Raw genomic sequence first — 13,235 nt, 5'->3', positions numbered from 1 at the left:
TAAGTTTACTATTTTAGTATTTTTACTGGGTATACAATACTTAGATTTTAGGGTTACATGCATATCCAGTGGTGTAGTCAAGATTTTTTTTTCCTACGAGGTTAGAAATTTTCGATGGACGGAAGACCGATTGTCTATCACTAAGTTTCGGTTTTCTCTGTCCAGCCCGGTTAAGCGATTCGGGTCGGGTTACATAATAAAAATAGAAAATAAAAATCAAATTAAGATGCAAATAATTAATAAAATACGTCAATTAATATTAAAAGTGAATAATAGAAATTTATTCAAGTTATTTACAAAGTTCCATTTTTTGAAACCTATCCATTACATCATATACAGAAACCTTTCTAAGTAAATCTTTTTCAATAAAACAAAAGCAACTATTACTTAAATGTACATCACCAATCCGATTACGCAAATCAGAATTAACATACTTCATTTCCGAAAAGCATATCTCAACAATTGAATGTTGGCTAAATGTGTTACTTTTTTAATAGAATATGGATAAATGAATTAATGGGTTGTTTTTTCACTATTGTATGGGCTTAACAAGTTATTCTTTTTTAATTGAAATGTGGCTTAAAGTTCGTTGTCAATTTTTCTAAGGTTCGGTGTCAAGTTTTCTAAGGGTTTGGTGTCAAGTTTTCTAAGGGTTCGGTGTCAAGGTTTCTAAGGGTTCGATGTAAAGATTTCTACGGGTGTGATGTCAAAATACACGTATATATAACACTAATTTTTTTAGCCGAGCCCGTACCCTACTAAGTACCTACACCCCTGTGCATATCCAACACTTGAGTGACAATGATTCACCGAACATTTTCAAAGAGTGGGTAAGAAAAGTACATGGATATGCAATCGGTAGTAGTAGTTATTTAAAAGGTTAAACCCTTTGTTCTTGAAAGATTACAATTCAAATTAAAGGGTCTTTGGGTAAACTGCCCAATATAATGAATCCAAATGATACTTTCCATCACAAAACAGAAGTTCAACCGAATATAAAATTTTGTATTACACAAAAATAAGTTTATATTATCCTGTAACGTTGGAAGAAACAATAAAATGCAGCACTAGAAAAGTATCATATCATATCACATCATATCCTTCCGGTTCCAAGAGGCTGCCTTGAGGTGTCACCGGAAGCCCACGCTTGGTAGTCTTTCACCAACTGCATTAACATCAAGAGAAAAAAACCGCCAGGGCGTTGTTAATGGCGAATAGCGACAAATAGCGATAAGGTACCTATATGCTACATAACGAATAGCGATACATAGCGGGAGGCTATTTTACAAATAGCGATACACTAAAAAAATCAAAAATTTTTATATGTATATTATGTCAAAATACCCTGGTATATACGCTATTTTACATGTATATTTAACAAAAACCTAAAATCCGGCTATTTTATAGTTGTATTTAATTGCTATTTATATAAAAAACAAAAAATAAATAAACCGTCGCTATCATCGCTATCTATCGCTACAATCCTAATAGCGAGCCTAGACCTATACGCTACGTAGCGCGCTATAACGATCGTTACGCTCGCTATTGACAACTATGCGTCAGGCGTATATTTAGACGTTTTTATTTTATTTTATTTTTGGTTCATTTGAAAATCGGAAGAGAAGAGAAGAAAACAAAGTGTGACATGCCTGAGCCATAAACCGGGGAAGCATGATCTTAAGTATTTGGTCAAGGACTTGAGTGCCAGTTGATTCAATAGTTTGAACCGGGATTGCTTGGAAAGGAAACGGAATATCAATGCTAACCTGAACAAATTTCCAACGATGAATATACAAAATAACAAGAGGCGTAATTTCAAGAAATTTTAAATACTTTTAGTTTAAACATAAGGGTCACCTCGATAACAGTGTCGGACGTGAGTTTTTGCATCGATGAATTGCTCTGGTTCGTAGTATCACATGATATTCTATTCACCATAGAAGCTGCATGCCCATACCAAACCAGTGTCAATGGAGTCCTGAAAAAGGATTATGTAAATATAACTTAGAATACTTATATATGATCTTATCTTCTACATCTAGATTTAAGCTTCTTTGTTATGATTGTTTGCAATCTTACTAGCCGATTATCGCCTACAATATTAGTGTCAACTGTTAATGGAACTTTAAGAGAAACTGTATCTTCCAGGTCAGGTTGGCTACTAACCCTATGAGGACATCCTACGCATTGATACTAATGATTCTAGAGTTGTAAAAGATCCATAATATCAGGCTAGCAGCCAATAAAATAAAGAAAATCTAGGTACTATTCCTTGGTGTTTGGCGACATGAAGATACTACAATTTTATATCAGCAATATGGACGGATAAATGATTCCAGATTCCGCATAGACATATGGTAAGTTTCTCCAAGTGTTACACCATAAGGCAGGCATAGTTGTCAATAGCGGTCGCTATAGTCGCTAAAGCGAATAGCGTAGCGTATAGGTCGAAGGTCACTTGTATTTTGATATAATATACATATAATTTTTTTATAATTTTTTTTTCTAGTGTATCGTTATTTATGTAAGAGCGCCTGCTATTTATCGCTATGTAGCATACAAGGACCTTATCGCTATTTGTCGCTGTTCACCATTAACAACTATGTAAACAGGGAATCAAGATCATAACCGAAATAAACATATATGCAAATATTGTAAGGGTTAGATCATGCCATTTCTAGAGAGAGGAGGTACACTTACAACTTTTATGTCATACTACTATGCATTTCAAATGTCTACTTGTGAAAGAACTGTTTATTTGTAGAGTTTGGTTAACTAAGCTATATGTAGTAGTCATATATTTATCTCGAAATTAAAGAAATCATACCAACACGTTACCACTAAAAAACGGATAAATAAACAAATTATGTCTATTTAACGTACAAACATTATATTCCTATTGTAACGGTGAAAATAAATGATAAGATAAAGGTTAAGTTATTGCTCACCATCAAACTTATCATTTTGTGCGACCACAATTGGGGATCCCTCAAGCTGCAATACGTAAAAATTACAAGATTAATAACGACACAAAATTTTTACAAAGTAGTATGAAAATGTGCAGACTGTAATTACCTTACAAGACAGGAGGTTAATAGAACAGCCATTGGGTTGCTCCTCGACTCGAACCAACAAAACAGGGCAAACCTCAAAAGCAAAAAACTTGAATGTGTACACATAACACCTGAATGTATTGTCATCGATCCGCTCAATCCTTTGAGCATCCAGAACAGAGTATTGACTTGCAGGAAGGCTCATATACTCCACTATCATGAACAATGACACCAAATCAGATGATCAAATTCACAAATTGATTATGTTTTTCCTAATTTAGGCATAATAAATAAACAGTTGTTTCATGTAATCTGCATGTCAAATTTCAATATACACAAGCATCAAAATGCTCATATACTCCACTGTCAATCGAACCCGCACACGACGGGTAAACCCGAAACATTTAGGGCGTGTATGGTTCGGGTAAGGGACCTGGTATGGAATTATTATTTTTTGCAGGCATGGGATTTGGTGATTTATCCGTTTATGCGATAACGTATATACGTTTTATATACCAGAAATAATTTCCTTATATGTTTTAGTTATGTATATGTTTGAGATATCCTAGTTTTTTTAATGGCAATTGAATCGTCCTCTCCATTAACAACTCAGGCTCTCCCCGACAAGTTTTTGGTAGGGTATACCCAACAGGTATTTCCAATAAACTAACGGATATACCCGAAACCCACGGGTATGACCGATACATGACGGGTTTTGGGCTGGGTATGGGACAAGCTTTTATAATCGGGCATGGGGTTGGGACAAGCTTTTATAATCGGGCATGGGGTTGGGACTTGGGATTACCCAAACACGTCTCAAACCATCATGAATAGGGCTGTAATCGAACCGAACGAACACAGACAAGGCCATTTCGTTAAGGAAATTAACATGTTTGCGAACAGTTCACAAATGCAAACCGAACATAAGATTATGTTCGTGTTCGTGTTCGTTAAGGAAATTGAGTTGTTCGTGAACAATTCGCGAACACTGGTCTAGAACGCAAACGAATAAAAACGAACATAAACAAACATTTAACTTGAAAATAAATAATAAAAACATTTTTAACTTTAAACATTGAACGTAAGTAGTTAAAATAATAATAAAAACATTGTTAACCTTAAACATTGAACGTAAGTTGTTAAATACAACCATCAAATGATTAATCAAAACGCAAGAAGTCTACTGCAACCACCAAACCATGAATCAAGTTTAACTAACTTAGACATAATTACTCAAAGTTTAACTAACTTAGACATAATTATCCCAAAAAAATGTCTTAACGTCCAAATTTTAGCTAACTTAGAAAAAGGTTTATTATTTTTTATTTTTTAATATAACCAAATGAACACGAATGAACGTAACTGAACATATCACTGAACTTTCACAAACGTAACCGAACGTTCACGAGCGTAGTCGAACGCACGAGACCTTCGTTCATGTTCGTTCGCTAAGCTAACTGAACGAAATTTTTTGTCCATGTGTTCGTTCGTTTAGCTAATCGAACGAACATAAACGAACTTCCCGCCAAATAGTTCACGAACCGTTGGCTGAACGTTTAGTTTCTTTACAACCCTAGTCATGAACAATCAGTGAATGACACCAAATCAGATGATGTAATTCACAAATTAATTATTTTTTCCCAATTAAGGCATAAGTCCACTGAAGTTACAATCAATAACCAGTTGTTTCATGTAATCTGTTTGTCAGATTCCAACACACACAAACATACAAACTCATACAAACCCAAATCATATATTTAACATATTCGAAATCAACCAAAAACAAACAAACAAAAAGCATACGAATCATAAAACAAGAAGTCGAGTGAGTAAAACATTACGTAGAGGCCGTTCAAGTGGACGAACAGAAATGGATTCAGTCCGACGAGCAACAAATCGAGCTTTTGGCGCAGATGACAAACCAGCTGAAACAGAAAATGAGGGTTTCGACGAATCATCTGACGCTGATGATGATGTCAACCATAAGAAAGCGTTACGGGGATTATTAATAGAAACAGAATTTGTAGGGATTTTGCTGAATTGTGTTGAAATTGAATAACAAGAGCCGGAGCTCAATGCCATTGTATTGTATGAGTAATAATTGCTTATTTGATTTTGTGTTGTGATGCTATGTGTTGGAGCATGATGTTTGAGATAACTGTGTGAAGTGTAGTGTAGGTGTGTGGTATAGGATAAGGCAACGGGTTCCAAGTTCCATCACTTCTTATAATATTACCTGCTAAACAGTTGAAAGAAAGATGAAGAAGCTACAAAGTACAAACCCAATGAAATCCTCGGTTTGTTCTCTCCTAGCCCAATAACGTACAATTAGCCCATAACTTTTAACAAAGGCCTTTCGTTCTTATAATTTTTAGAGCCCATCAAACGATTCACATTAGATGATTAGAATCCTAATATAATTTTGAGTTAAATGTCTTTAACTCTGGTTGGTCCCAGTGCATTGTAAATATTGTAGAGTTGGTGACATCATAAATTACAGACTTGGTGTCACTGGTTGCAATTAAAAAAATATAAAGATGAGCCCACCCTCATCTTCTCCCTCCTTTCTCTATCTCTCTCTTAAAAACCCTACCATCAAATCAAACCTTATCCATTCCTCCTCTCTCTCTCTCTCTCTCTTTCTATCTTCTTCCTCCTTTCTCTATCTCTCTCTTAAAAACTCTACCATCAAACCAAACCTTATCCATTCCTCCTCTCTCTCTCTCTCTCTCTCTATATATATATATATATATATATATATATAGGGTAAGGTTCATGCGAGAACCACCCTTATTGCGAGAACCGCGAGAACCAATGTGAACAGGGGGCAATTTTGTAAATACATAAAACTTGTAAATTAGTCGCTCCTCCTCTCCCTGCATCTGTACTACTGGACTTCAAACAAAAACTAAATCACAATCTATCAAGAAATCACGTCCGACAATCCCACAAGCATCATCAATCTGCGATTCATCACAACGATTTACAAAAAATCAAGTTCGACGCTCCACAATATCAGTAGTTCATCATCAAACTTCATCGTATGTTCGATATTAGTGCAAAAAGAACATAATCATCGATTTCACATTCCTCTTCGATTCGAAATTAGGGCAAAACGACCATAATCATCAAGATTTGTTGTACAGATAGGGATAATTTGAAGAACATATGTCGTTTAATGGAATCGCGTCTAACGGAATCACGTCTAACGGAATCACGATTCGTTGTTGCACCGTTCTGTGAATTTGTAAGTTCATACACTTTGTTTTGTAGTCGTATGTGACAATACAACTCTTAATCATCGATTCAGATATGTTATTATGTGATTATGACACTTAAACAGTCGTTTCATACCTGTTTCATATCTGCAATATTGAAAATTGTGTTATATATATGATTTTTTGAGTGAACAGGGGCGAATGTTGTGATAGAACTATATGTATTGGGGTAGTTATGTGTTTGTTCATGTAGTTTTTCTTGATGAATAATGTTACGTGAATAATGCTAGATATGATGGGCAACACACAACTTGATTTGGTAAGCGTTAGGGTTTTTTGTTATTGAACTATAACTGTTGATAAGTTATTTCATGTCGATGCACATGTGCATAGCTATAGTTATGCACATGTGCATATTTTGACAAGATATGCTTACACGGAACAGGATAATAAGGTAATGTTGTGATCTATATAGATATGCACATGTGCATATTTTCTAACAGAAACAGAACAAGATAATTAGGTAATGTTGTGATCTATATAGATATGCACATGTGCATATTTTCTAACGAACAGGCTTACACAGAACATGTCGATTAGGTATAATTGTGTGATATATAGTTATGCACATGTGCATATCTTGACAGAATATGATTACACATAACAGGATGATAAACTAAATTTGTGATCTATATAGTTATGCACATGTGCATAAATTGTTATAATAGGTTAATATGCACCTGTGCATAGTTTGCAATAATAGTCTAACAAGGTAGATAATGTTGATGCATATGACTTTGATCTATATGGTTATGCACAGTTATGCTAACATGTATTTCATCTTGGAATATGTTAATAAGGTATAATTGTGTGATATATAGTTATGCACATGTGCATAGATTGTCAGAATATGTTAATATGCACATGTGCATAATTTATCAACATAGGTTCTTAAGGTATTTAATGTTTATGCACATGTATATAATGATGCACGTGTGCATATCTTATATGTTGATCATAAATTAATGTTGATACACATGCTCATTGTAGATCATCTATGGCAAAAAATACACGGATTAACAGATGATAGAGTTAAGCATATGTTAGACGAAGAGGCGTTGAAGCAATAGGAATGCTGGGGTGTGCTCAACAACTGGAAAAGGAACAGGCAATATGATGTTATGGATGTTAGATGTGGGTGATTCAAGGATCGAAACTGTTGGGGCGGATACGTGAAATGTTGTCTGTGTGAAGATGGCGATGAAACAGCTGAACACCTTCTTTGTTCGTGCAGGGTCTGGTATCACATCAGTCAGTGGTGCAAGGTGAGTCCTTTTATCCTGTTTTTGGTTAAAGATATCATAATTGACTCTGAGTTTTGCAATCTGGATAGAGAAGTGAAAGTTGCTTTACATGGCATTATGTTCGTGACAAGATGGTGTATATGGTTAGCCAGGAACAATAAAAGGTTCTTGGAAACTCAAGTTAAACCCGGAGAGATTATCCGTAATATTAAGCCCATCGGTTTTTATGGTATAAGAATCGGTCCAAAAATAGGTCCGTAAGTTGGAAAAGTGGTGTAGTTTCGATATAAGGTAGCTGCTAGTCTCCGGTCTTTAGGTTCTTGTGTTGAGTTGTTTTACGTTTTGATGTAGTGGTTTGGTCTTTAGGTTCTTGTGTTGAGTTGTTTTACGTTTTGATGTAGTGGTTTGTTCGACCGCCTCTGTTTTGGATGTTGGCTTCTGTGAATAACATTTACATTTAAAAAAAAAACTTATGCACATGTGCATAGTTTGTCATAATGGTTTTGTTGCTAGTTAATGTTAAATATGATTGGTGGTATTACGAAATTTGATTGGTAAGGGTTAAGTTTTGTTATTGAAATAAACCTGTTGATAAGGTCAGTCATGTTAATGCACATGTGCATAGTTATGCACATATGCATATTTTGTCAGATTAAGTTAATATGAATGTATTAAGGCATATGCACACGTGCATTATTACCTTAAAACATAAACATTGTACATATTGTATGTAATATGTTTATTTCACATGTGCATACATGAAATAATTAATGTAAAATATGTAATGTATGCAGGAAAAAATTATTCGAAACTGCTCATGGATTGACAACAAAGGCGTATTTGATTAATAGGTTAACGGATGAAAAATACCAGGGAAAATGATGGACGAAGAGGCGCTGAAACAGGAGGAGTGTTGGAAGATAGTTATGAAATGGAAAGAAGATCAGAAGGTGTGAGGTTGTGAACTAATGCGAATGTTATGTAGGTAGTTTGTGGATATGCAATTTATAAAGACATTTTTTTTTGTTTTCTTGATGTCTTTTGATTGTAATATGTGGGTAGTTTTTTACGATAATGGTTGATATAAGAAGTTTGACGTATACGATGTCTTATATGGTGGTTGATGGGTTAAAACTTTATTTGATTGTTCAGGTATATTGGTATGTTTGTTAATATTCGATGTATTATGTTGTTTGGTATAGAAAATGTTGGTATTGTACATGTGCAAAGTTTGATATAGCATATCATATTACGGATGTGGTACCCTATTACGTATGGGGTACCACATTGCATATGATTATGTATATGTAAAGGAAAACGAATTACATGTAGTTAATATATTCATGTATGCACATGTGCATTGGTCGAAACAATAACAATATGTAGTGAAACATTAAACATGTATGCACATGTTTATTGTTTGAAACAATTACCATGTGAGGAGAAACAGTAAATATGTATGCACATGTGCATTTTTCAAAACAGTAACCATGTTGGTAATATTTGTTAGGTGGTCAATAATGAAATTACATACGCTTATGTATAATAAGTAATTTAATTGATATCAAAGTATCATGATCACAATCATAACATATGAATACGTATACAGACAGTGCAAAATGTTTGTAAACAAAAAGAATAATGATTAGAAACTATTTGTCATTATATATAGGATAATCAAGAATCGTTGAATGTTTTATGACGCCTGGATGAATGTCTACGAGGTTACTCAGGTTCATATATATATGCAGGGTCTTTAGCATCATCATCAACATCTTCATCAGTATCATTGGATTCAACGTACTCCCAACTGTTAAACGTACTGTTTATAATAGGGATGTATTCAGCATCAACATCGGGTATCCAATATGGTGTGCTATTAGGTGTAGAAGTCGTAATTGTTCCTGTATAAAGAAAAAAAGAGAAAAGCATATAAGATTATGATTAATATGGTATATGGTAGATGGTGTGTATACGCACGATGTATAAATGTTTAACATTTTTTTTGGTGATGAGTATGGGGTGTTGGTAATGTGATGCACATGTGCATAATTATGTACTGATGGTTAACAGTTTATATGTGATGATTATGGATTGTTGGCACATGTGCATGTTCATGATAATGATGGTTAACAGTTTACGGATGACAGTTTATATGTGATGATTATGGATTGTTGGCACATGTGCATGTTCATGATAATGATGGTTAACAGTTTACGGATGACGAGTATAGGTGTTATCAACATAATGCACATGTGCATGATCAGTGACGAGAATGGGTGTTATCAACATAATACCTTTAGTCACAAATCGAATGAATTGCAACTCTTGATGTTCTGTATTTGTAGGTGTATTGTGACTGTCAAGTGTATTATCAGCAGATGGACCAACCACCACCGTAACCACCATTGTCCCCAAGCCCGATAATGGCGGTATTCAGCTCTCCTCTAACATGAGCAGGAACTGTCACAGTAGCTCTGCGCACTAAGAGTGAATTTGGTGATGCTGACATGGCATTTGTAGAACGGTTAAATCCCACGGGTTGGTTTCCTGGGAGAGACATTACCGTAGGGCCTGCTCGGGTGACATTTGGGGCTGAGAGTTGCGGACCAGGAGACGCAGCCGAATTGTTGGAATTAGTTGGTCCGGCTGATGGTTGACCACCATCGAAATTCGGGTCTAAACCGTTCAACTCCTGAGCAACATGTTCCATGATGAAGGGCCGAAACTGTGGACAGGGTAAAGAACCTCCAACTGTAGGACCGCCTTTCGGTGGCGTTGCAGGTTGCAACCAAACTTGATCACCCGCAAAGCACCTCATGTTAACCGCAAAATATTTCCGGTATATTATCCGAATCCAATACGGGCCACGAAGAACAAACGACACATCAATCGGTAACAGAGTACTAGGAACGATTCCCATGCCACCTCCGCTAGCCACAGTAGAAGCAGTTAACATGGCAGATGCACCAGGGTTTCCACCAGGACCCGTACCGGGACCATAGACATGACCAACATTTGGGTTTGTACCATTTGGCATTTGCCCATTAACATTTGCTCTTGATAGTGTCGGGATAGATGAAGCCGCACCAGAAACTGCAGAAACCGGAGCAGCCCATGCAGGACGTGTTGCAGCATCAAGAGCATGCAAAGGTCCTGCTGTCAGACGAATGCAGTCCAAAAGAGATGAAACTTCCGTCCCATTGATAAAATCCTCGAGAAACTGAAAAAAAAAACAGAACTTTAAGCAATCAATCAATCAAAAGTTTAATACCTGATAGAAGGATAAAACTATCTGAGTTTTCGCATATTAGTACTGAAACATTCTTTTGCATGATTAGAGGCTTACACTTATTAAAATTTAACAGAAAGTAGACTTTTAATCTAATTTGCAACATAATGCACATGTGCATATGATTTAATACCATATCATTTACAATCAACATAATGCACATGTGCATATAATTTAATACAACATCATTACAGTAAGTATAATGCACATGTGCATAACAGTTAATACAATATCATTTACAAAGTATATACATCAGTCAACATAATACATTTAGTCACAAATTGAATGAATTGCAACCAGTAGATGTGGTGTTACCAGTAGATGCAGTGTCAACTGATAATGATTGATCAGGTAAATTAGCAGTCTCAGAGCCTACGTTGCCTGGTGTAAACGTGGAATCAAACGTCTGTATTTCAAACCCATGAAAGGTGTGTCGATTTGCAACTGTTGTAAACACAGGATTGCAACTTTCATTTGGATTAACTGCAGGTAAGGTATTGACATCAACATCAGATGGACCCACGGCAGAAATAGGATTGAAATTGACATCAGATGGGCCAAAAAAACCAGAATCGGGATGTGGATTGTATGCAGACAATGTTGTATGATGATCATCAGATGCCGTAGGTTCAACTCCAACACGAGATGAGTCAGACAAAGCCATGTGTAGCCGAAATCAGTATACAAACGCCGAAATCAGTATCCCAATTGAATCCCCTGTAAGATGTGTATATCGCCGCCTATCGCCGCCGTGAATCTAGAGAGATTAGTCACCGCCGAAGATCTCCGTCGCTGATTATGAAAAATCTCCAGCGAAACCCTAGAATGTAAATGACGATAGTGAACAGGGGATGAAATAAGAGGAGTGCGTGTTTTTTATTAGATGTCACTTAATTACAAATTTGCCATGTGTTCACATTGGTTCTCGCGGTTCTCGCAATAAAGGGTGGTTCCTAACGGATCTTTATCCTATATATATATATATATATATAGGGTTGAGTTCATTTCAAAACTCTAAATAACTACAGAACTTTCAGAACTCCTAATAAACATTTATTTTATATATAAGTTTTTGTATTTAGGATCTTTTTATCATCTATTATATATATTTCTTTGATTACATACATGTTAAAAGTAGTTTACATATGTTTAATGGCTAAAATTATAGATATGTGTCATAACTAATTACATATATGTAAAAAAAACTAGTTTACATATGTGTAATTTTAAAATTACATATAAAAAATGATAAAATTACTCTTAACATGTATGTAATCGTAAAAATACCCATAATAAATGATAAAATTATCCTAAACATAAAATATATAAACAAAAAGATGGTTTATTAAGAGTTCTGCGAGTTCTGTAAATATTTATGGTTCTGAAATGATCCTGGCCCTATATATATACATATATATATATGAACTGCCAGCCACCACCATGGGCGGCAGAGCCACAACAATGGTGGTCATTTGGGGAGATAGGTGGAGGTTGTGGGTTGAAGGTGACGGTGGAGGTGGTGGTGGTGGGTGGATGGTGAAAGGATGAAGAAGATGAGGGGTGGTCCCCACTGTTTATCTAATGGACAGTATTGTTTTTTTAATATTTCCAAGTATTTTTGTTTTTTAGTTCAAGGGCAGTCTAGTCATTTCATACACACTTAACTAAGAAACTTAACAAGAGTTAGTGATAAGGTTCACCCGAGTGTAAAAGTTGCAACCACTTGGACCAACATTGTAATTATTGAAGTCTTGGGAATAACTCTACGATATATGCAAACCACATAGACCAACCAGACATTTAACTCTTTAATTTTTGAAAAGGTATCAAATTTTACATTTCATCCGAATCCCTAAAATAAAGAGTAAATACAATGAGTGAATAGTGATTCAAAGTATATAGGGAATCATGATATATCTATGCATAGTGACTTTTAATTTTTATTTTTTATTGAGTACCCGAAGTATCCAAAAATTTATATTCGGGTATCTGAAAGTATCCGATTCTGAATATTAAAAATAATAAAAAATTAAAAATAAAAAAAATGGATATTCGGATATCCGAAATTTTGGATATGGATTCGGATAGTGAAATCAGGTATCCGAAAATTTCTGATATCCGAGTTTTTTGATTTCCGGTTTTGAGCACCCCTAGATTCAGCATTCGAAAGTGGAGTTTTATCTTTTATTTGGATTTAGACGGTTCTACCCTTAATTTTGGTAGAGAAAGTGAAATAGGTATTAATTTGTAATTTAGTTAAAAGACATGACTCATGAGTAACCTAATAACTAGCTTGATCTAAATTTTTATCATCTTTGATTAAAAAAACAGAACAAATAATCAAGGTTTTTCTTATCATGTTAATTGA

At 35.1% G+C, this 13,235-nt stretch overlaps 2 protein-coding genes across 2 annotated transcripts; both read right to left on the bottom strand.

Moving 5' to 3' along the window:
• Positions 1-943: 943 nt before the first annotated feature.
• Positions 944-5,254, bottom strand: LOC110904596 (uncharacterized protein SYNPCC7002_A1590). Its single transcript, XM_022150437.2, has 6 exons — positions 4,895-5,254; positions 3,076-3,266; positions 2,949-2,994; positions 1,858-1,943; positions 1,650-1,766; positions 944-1,165 (listed from the first exon to the last, which is right to left on the bottom strand). Exons 1-6 carry the CDS (start codon positions 5,133-5,135, stop codon positions 1,094-1,096), a joined length of 753 nt encoding a protein of 250 aa, XP_022006129.1. The 5' UTR covers positions 5,136-5,254; the 3' UTR covers positions 944-1,093.
• Positions 5,255-9,121: 3,867 nt separating this feature from the next.
• LOC110904598 (mediator of RNA polymerase II transcription subunit 14-like) lies at positions 9,122-11,259 on the bottom strand. Its single transcript, XM_022150438.2, has 3 exons — positions 11,183-11,259; positions 9,873-10,798; positions 9,122-9,479 (listed from the first exon to the last, which is right to left on the bottom strand). Exon 2 carries the CDS (start codon positions 10,613-10,615, stop codon positions 9,950-9,952), a length of 666 nt encoding a protein of 221 aa, XP_022006130.1. The 5' UTR covers positions 10,616-10,798; positions 11,183-11,259; the 3' UTR covers positions 9,122-9,479; positions 9,873-9,949.
• Between the last annotated feature and the right edge of the window lie 1,976 nt (positions 11,260-13,235).

The sequence above is a fragment of the Helianthus annuus genome, chromosome 14, assembly GCF_002127325.2.
Source record: "Helianthus annuus cultivar XRQ/B chromosome 14, HanXRQr2.0-SUNRISE, whole genome shotgun sequence".
NCBI lineage: Eukaryota > Viridiplantae > Streptophyta > Magnoliopsida > Asterales > Asteraceae > Helianthus > Helianthus annuus.
This window is presented reverse-complemented; position numbering and strand designations above follow the sequence as displayed.